Source organism: Centropristis striata, chromosome 11 (genome assembly GCF_030273125.1).
Source record: "Centropristis striata isolate RG_2023a ecotype Rhode Island chromosome 11, C.striata_1.0, whole genome shotgun sequence".
NCBI lineage: Eukaryota > Metazoa > Chordata > Actinopteri > Perciformes > Serranidae > Centropristis > Centropristis striata.
Window position 1 is genome coordinate 22,051,309 of NC_081527.1, and position 7,653 is coordinate 22,058,961.

Below are 7,653 nucleotides of genomic sequence, written 5' to 3' on the forward strand. Positions count from 1 at the left end.
AGTGCTGCTGTGAAGAGAACAATTCTCAGACTGAATGTTGAACATCAGCTAGTTTCTCCTGTTGATTTAAACCTTGTTGTAGAGATGGAACATTGGCTGTGGATTATTCTTGCTGCTCTTTTCTTTGGTAAGATACAAACAGCAACATGTTACAATTTCTTAACATTTACTGATTGTTCTCCTTTAATCAATCACCTTCATTTTCATCTCTTCCTCTGCATGTTCTCTTCTTCCCCAGAGTGTAAAGGAGAAGACAAGGTGATCCAGCCAACAAGAGATGTCATTGCTACTGAAGGAGAGACAGTTACACTTGACTGTACTTTTGATACCAGTGATACATTTCCAAGGTTGTTCTGGTACAAACAAGAAGTAAATGATTTCCCAAAATACATGCTAAAATGTTTCTCAAAAACAGTAGAGAAAGCTCCAGAGTTCCAGAAGGACAGATTCGATGCTACAATCAACAAGACATCAGTTCCTCTGAAGATCCAGAAGCTTCAGCTGTCTGACTCTGCTGTGTACTACTGTGCTCTGCAGCCCACAGTGACAGGAAACACCAAAACTCTGTACAAAAACCTTGGGAGCAAAGACAACACAATACTCCACAACATCCACTAGAGGGAGTCACTGTTAAACTTAAATAGTATGTGGTGATCCAGTGTATTAACAAGTCAAACCTGAAATAATGATAAATCACAGACTTGGTGACTGAAGTTTCTCTGTTGTCCTGTGAGATTGTGATTTCTTTTGGTGTAACACAGGGTTCAATCATAGGTCCTCTCCTTTTCTTTTTATATTTTTATTAAAATCTAATCATTTTCAAACACTATTTTTGTTGCTTTGCTCTCAGTTTGTTGTCATATATTCCTTTAATAAACAATTTGTAGTTTCTCGTATTATTGCTGCTATAACAATCAACTTTCCTTGTCCTGTACTTTGCCTAAGTCTTACAATTTCCATAGTAGGCAAAAGTCTGGACCCACTCCTGATTGCCTACAGGGAAAAACGTGGAGTCTAGGATGTCAGCCTTCTGGACACAGTAGCTAGGAATACAAACACACTTCTGGACCGCCTCCTTGGACTACAAGTCAATACAACACTGGTTTCAGGGATAAAGAACTTCAAAAAGGATAGACCCCAACATGTCAGAGTTGAAGGTTTTAAATCCAGAAATATTGTTTTTAAAAGTGGGGTCCCAAAGGGCTGCGTTTGTAAGTCGCTTTGGACAAAAGTGTCAGCTAAATGACATGTAATGTAAATATAATGTTTTGTCTCCCATCCTCTTTTCCATTTACACAAACGACATTATCTGCAATACCAACAAACTAACACTTTTTAAATATGCAGATGACATGCCGTTGGTGGTCCACCTGATGGATGAACACTCCCTCTTCACATCCAGGCAGTATGTGGACACTATGGTCCTCTGGTTCCAGGAGAGCTGAACATAAGCAAGACTAAGGAGCTGAGCTGTGCTGCAGCAGTCACCCAAAGCACAACAGCCTTTCTTAGGACCACTCAGGCTGAAGGGACAGGTGGTGGAACAGGTGGAGATCTTCAAGTACCTGGGGACTGAGATGGACCACCACCTGTCCTTTCCCCAGGATGAGGATGGGGTCTAAAAAAGGCCTGGCATGTTTCTCCTGAGGAGGCTCAAAGGTTCTAATGTCAGAGGGGACATTTTAACAGCAGTATACCGTTCACTCATTGAATCAGTCCTGACATTTAATATAGCATCCTGGTACAACTGTCTCAGTGATAAAAGCAAGAAAACACTCACTAGAATGACTCAACATCCAAACCCGGCTGTCAGACCTTTACAGTGGAGCAGTAAACCAGAAGACAGACTCTATCACTACAGACCCATCACACCCCTGTCACCATTCCTTTCAACTCCTCCAATCAGGCAGCTGCTTCAGAGTGCCTCTGGCCAAGAAAAGGACATTCAAAAACTCTTCATTCCCTCTGTAATACCATTTTAATAGAATGTCACCACTTCATTTAATGCAGCTTTGATTTTTTTTTGTGGGTTTTTATGTGTTTTATGGATGTTTGTTTTTAATTTTGCTTGGGAGCCTCAAACCCAAGACAATTTTCTCAGATTATTTGATGGACAATAAAGTTTTCTGAATTGAATTGAAAAGTGGGCTACACAGTGGTGTAGTGGTTAGCACTTTGCCTCACAGCAAGAGGGTTGCCGATTCACCTCCCTGTGGAGTTTGCATGTTCTTCCCATGTCAGCGTGGGTTCTCACTGGGTACTCCCGCTTCCTCCCACAGTCCAAAAACATGTAATTATGTTTAATTGGGGACTCTGAATTGCCCGTAGGTGTGAATGAGAGCGTGATTGTCTGTATCTATTTATCAGCCCTGCGATAGTCTGGCGACCTGTCCAGGGTGTTCCCCACCTCTCGCCCAATATCAGCTGGGATAGGCTCCAGGCTCCAGCCCCCAGCGACCCAAGTGTGGATAAGCGGATAATTCAATTCAATTCAAAGAACTTCATTTTTCCGCTAGCAACTTCACATGTGGAGGAGCAGCAGGGTGTGTCCATACCCAACAACAAATACAATAAACCAACACACATACATACGCACGCACACAAACACACACACACACACACCATCAGCCCACATTAGACATATGGCAGATAATAAAATCTTTGCTGAGCCTAGTGAATAAATAAGTTATTGATACCTCCATAGTGGAGGGACAATGAATAATACTTAAAAAAAAAAAAAAAAAAAAAAGAGTCCAGCTGTTAAAAGAGAGAGGAGAGAGTTCAAAAAAGGGGGTTTAGCCATTCAGAAGTCTTATGGATGCTGGGACAAAGCTTGACAGGGCTCTATTTGTACTTAGTGTAGGTGCTCTGTATCTGTGGCCTGAGGGTAAGAGGCAATACTGGCTGTGTAGAGTGTGTTATGTCCAAAGGGATTTGTGTTGCTTTTTACTTAGGCCTTTCGTTGTATATGCTGATGAGTGATTCCTGCTGTTGTCCAATTATTTTGCTGCTCAGTTTGATGATTCTGTTTAGTGGGTTCCTATGGATGTTGGACAGTGCTCCAAACCAGGAAGTGATGTTGAAGGTGAAATGGATTCAGTGAAACATCTGTAGAATGCTGTCAGAACGGATTAGTGGACCTGGAGTTTGCAGAGTTTGCAAAGGAAAAAGAGACGCTGCTGGCACTTGGAGTGGATGGTATCAGTATTTGTTTTGAAGAACTGGAGAGATGACCGAGCCCTGTGGAGCACCTGTAGAGATCCTTCTGGATGAGCTGAGGTGGCCGTTAACTCTCACTCTCTGGTGTCTGTCTGTCAGGAATGAGAGCACCCAGAGTATGAGGTGGGGATTGACCTCCATCTGGATAAGATGTTGTCCCATTAGATGGGGTTGCACAGTATTTAAGGCACTTGAGAAGTCTATGAACACCAGCCGTAGAAATGACTTGGGCTTCTCAAAGTGGGTGAAGGTTCCAGGCAGCATCGTCAGTGTGGCGTCGTCTACCCCTCTGTGACGTTTGTACGCGAACTGAAGCGGGTCAACGTACTTACTAACCTCTGCCTGTAGTAGTGTGATCATTAGCCTCTCAAAGCCTTTCATGACCAGGGATGTTAAGGCCACAGGTCGATAGTCATTGTCACAGGTGGATAAGGATAATGAATTAATTTATTGAAAAGTATGCAGAACAGTTTACATTATACTTTTAGATCAACTGATCGATAATCATACATTTCCATTATTTGTCTGACCGCAAATATTCATATATTCTATTCAATTCGGGTGATTGTTGCAGGTGCTTTATTACATGTAAAATGCTGATGTTCCAGACCTTTCTGCCATTGAGTTATCAGTAAACACCTCCAGCTGGTACAAAATGCTGCTACCAGTCTGATAAACAGGAGGAAGTGTAGACATTCAGGGAGGAGCTAAATTCTGACTGAACTATAGAAGAGAGAAGAACTTCTATATTCAACAGAGTTCAATACACAAACCATCAACATTACCTTTATTCAACATGCTGTCACGGCAGCACTGTGTGGTTTCTCTACTGGTACTTTCAATTCTAACAGGTATGTGAAGTCAAGTGCAAAGAAAAAGTTTAATTCATTGTTTGTAGCATGTTAGTTAACAAGTAAGGTGGTTAAAGTGTGTTAAAACAGAGGGTTATTTTTTCCTTCAGGTGTCAGCTGTCAAGAACTCACTCCACTGAAGACAGAAGAGTCCAGTTTAGAAGGCAGCACTGTTACTCTGTCCTACAGATACTCAAAAGGTGCTGCGGATTATTTCTTCTGGTATCGACAATATTCAGGAAAACCACCAGAGTTCCTCGTCTCTCATCTGGAATCAGGATCTCCAATAGAAAATCCAGTCTCTGGACTGTCTTTTAACGTCAGGAAGGATAAAACCCAAACAGATCTGCAGATCTCCTCTGCTGCAGTGACAGACTCTGCTGTGTACTACTGTGCTCTGCAGCCCACAGTGACAGGAAACACCAAAACTCTGTACAAAAACCTTTGGAGCAAAGAAAACACAACACTCCTCAACATCCACTAGATGGAGTCACACACTGTTGTGCTGTTTCATACAACACACCACAACAATCCCTCATCATAAGAAAATAACCGGGCATCCTTTGACATCTAATACACTTCATGTTCAAATCAAATCAAATAGTCTTTATTGTCATTATATAGTTCACTATACAACGAAATTGAAAGTGCCACTGCATAAGGTGCATAGTTATGACAATCATAACACAAAACAACATGAGTAAAAACATTTAAAAAAAAAATACCGAGCTAAACAAGGACAAGGTTCATTTCTGTAGGTTTATAGTTTTTTTTGGAGCACTCTCTTATAAAACTGCATGAAAATAAAACAATTAAATAACAATATTGTAATCATATGCAGCAGTGTTTTTAAATTTAATGTTTGAATTACTTTCAATAGAGTTTCTGCATTAACTGGTTGGCATCATAGACTAAGGTTTGATGTTGTTTGAATGTCTCTGTTTTATATCAGGTTGTGATTTCTTGTGGTGTTCCTCAGAGTTCGATCATAGGTCCTCTCAATTTCTTTTTTAATTTTCATTTGGGTTATTTAATACCTGAGAACATTGACTTTTAATAGTTTTATTGCTTTAAGTATGCAATTGTAGATTTCATTAACCCAGAATATATGGCAGTGTTTTTATATGTAAAGGTACTGGTGTTAAAAACCTTTCTACAGTGACAAAATAAATCTAGCTGGTACCGATCTGTTAACCAGGAGGAAGAGACAAAAGAGAAAATACTGAAGACAGACAGGGAGGAGCTAAACTGTTATTGAACACAGAAGAAAGACACAATTCTGTATTCAACAGAGTTCAGTACACAAACTGTCAACATTACCTTTATTCAACATGCTGTCACTGGAGCACTGTGTGTTTTCTCTACTGTTTCTATCCATTATAACAGGTATGTTACATAAAGAGAAAATAATTACTTAATGCAATGTTTCTTGTGTCTGAGTCTTTTCAGACTTTTACAAAATGGTATAACAAATTAAACTCTCCCTTCAGGTGTCAGCTGTGCAGATCTCACTCCAGTGAAGACAGAAGAGTCCAGTTTAGAAGGCAGCACTGTTACTCTGTCCTACAAATACTCCAAACAAGCTGATGGTGGTGATTTTTTCTTCTGGTATCGACAATTTCCAGGAAACCCACCAGAGTTCCTCATCTTTCACTTGGGGACAAAGAATGAAACAAAGTCTGGACTGTCTGTTAGCGTGAGGAAGGATAAAACCCATCTGGATCTGCAGATCTCCTCTGCTGCAGTGACAGACTCTGCTGTGTACTACTGTGCTGTGAGGCCCACAGTGACAGGAAACACCAAAACTCTGTACAAAAACACAAGCTGACACACTGACAAGCTGCTGGAAGCCTTTTCTCCACACTGTTGTACTGAAGGTTTTACCTCCACTAGAGGGCCACATTATCAAGTAGGCGGTGCACTACTTCTGCACTGTGTTCAACCATTCAGTCAATAATAAGTGCTGCTGTGAAGAGAACAATTCTCAGACTGAATGTTGAACATCAGCTAGTTTTTCTTGTTGATTTAAACCTTGTTGTAGAGATGGAACATTGGCTGTGGATTATTCTTGCTGCTCTTTTCTTTGGTAAGATACAAACAGCAACATGTTTAATTTCTCAGCACTTTTAACAAATACCTGAGCTGTGAGTGCTTTGAATGTCTTTTACAGAAATATGAAACAGATCATTTATGATTGCATCTAATAACGTCTAAATAACTTTTATATGGTTTAATCTGACATCAAACAGAAGTCAGCGAAAATCCAGATTATTCTACATGTCTGTTTCTGACTCTCTGGCTAGGTAACTCTTTAAACCTACTGATTGTTCTCCTTTAATCAATCATCTTTACTGATTCATATCTTCCTCTGCATGTTCTCTTCTTCTCCAGAGTGTAAAGGAGAAGACAAGGTGATCCAGCCAACAACAGATGTCATCGCTACTGAAGGAGAGACAGTTACACTTGACTGTACTTTTGATACCAGTAGCACAACTTCCACATTGTTCTGGTACAAACAAGAAGTAAATGATTTCCCCAAGTTTCTATTGCGACGCTTCTCAACAAAAAAAGTTAATCCTGAAGAAGGACAGAAGGAGAGAATCGATGCTGTAGTCAACAAGACATCAGTTCCTCTGAAGATCCAGAAACTTCAGCTGTCTGACTCTGCTGTGTACTACTGTGCTCTGCAGCCCACAGTGACAGGAAACACCAAAACTCTGTACAAAAACCTTTGGAGCAAAGACAACACAATACTCCACAACATCCACTAGAGGGAGTCACACAATGTTGTCTTCTTTCAAACAACACAAGCTGAATGAACACTAAAGTGTCACTAAATGATGATGAGGTGTTGTGGGATATTATTTTACTGAACAATAACTGATAATAATTGAGTTTCACGGCAAATCCTCTGACATCAAATAGAGCTCAAAGTCAACTCTGTAGTTTGATTATTTCTCTGAAGCACTAATAAACATTAAAATAACTGCCAAAATCTAAAAAAGGTTTGATGATGTGAAAAATGTATTTGACGTTTATATTTGATATCAGAAAAATATTGTAATTTTATATTAGTTTGTCATTATATTAACTGTTTAACAAACTCCTCTGTACTATACATAAACTGGTTGGCAGCACTCGGGTTGACTTTGTTCTTATCTTTGTAAAAGAAGTTTCCTTGTTGTTCTGTGAGGTTGTGATTTCTTGTGGTGTACCACATGGTTCAATCATAGGTCCTTTCATTTTATGTTTAAATTTTGTGTTGTTGGCACAATGTGATCATATATTCAATTAACCATTGTGCAAGATGACTGAGTTTCACAGTTTTTATTCCAATGCAATGAATATTTCTTTCTGATATTTAATCACTTAACCTAAGGTTGACTTACAGTTTAGAGTGTGGACAAAAATGACAACAGTGCATTACACCTTTATTTGATCAGTTACCCAGAAGTACACATTTTCTGGACGAACAAATAATTCCAGTGACCTGACCACTGACAAAAGGTGATTATCTGGCCACGCCCACTGACATTCACCTCAACCAATGATATAATTTCTGTCTCCAGAGCAGAAATGTTTG

General features: G+C 39.8%; 2 gene segments (V, D, J or C); both read left to right on the plus strand.

Annotated features, from left to right (window-relative positions):
- Positions 1-4,015: 4,015 nt before the first annotated feature.
- On the plus strand, positions 4,016-5,859 carry LOC131980299 (T cell receptor alpha variable 3-like; the record flags this gene model as incomplete). The annotated part of the segment is given in 4 exon segments: positions 4,016-4,070; positions 4,181-4,437; positions 5,417-5,456; positions 5,561-5,859. Coding segments are annotated over 4 exon segments (651 nt in total), but the record flags the coding sequence as incomplete, so codon positions are not given.
- A 254-nt stretch (positions 5,860-6,113) lies between these two features.
- On the plus strand, positions 6,114-6,778 carry LOC131980710 (T cell receptor alpha variable 19-like; the record flags this gene model as incomplete). The annotated part of the segment is given in 2 exon segments: positions 6,114-6,156; positions 6,462-6,778. Coding segments are annotated over 2 exon segments (360 nt in total), but the record flags the coding sequence as incomplete, so codon positions are not given.
- Positions 6,779-7,653: the final 875 nt, after the last annotated feature.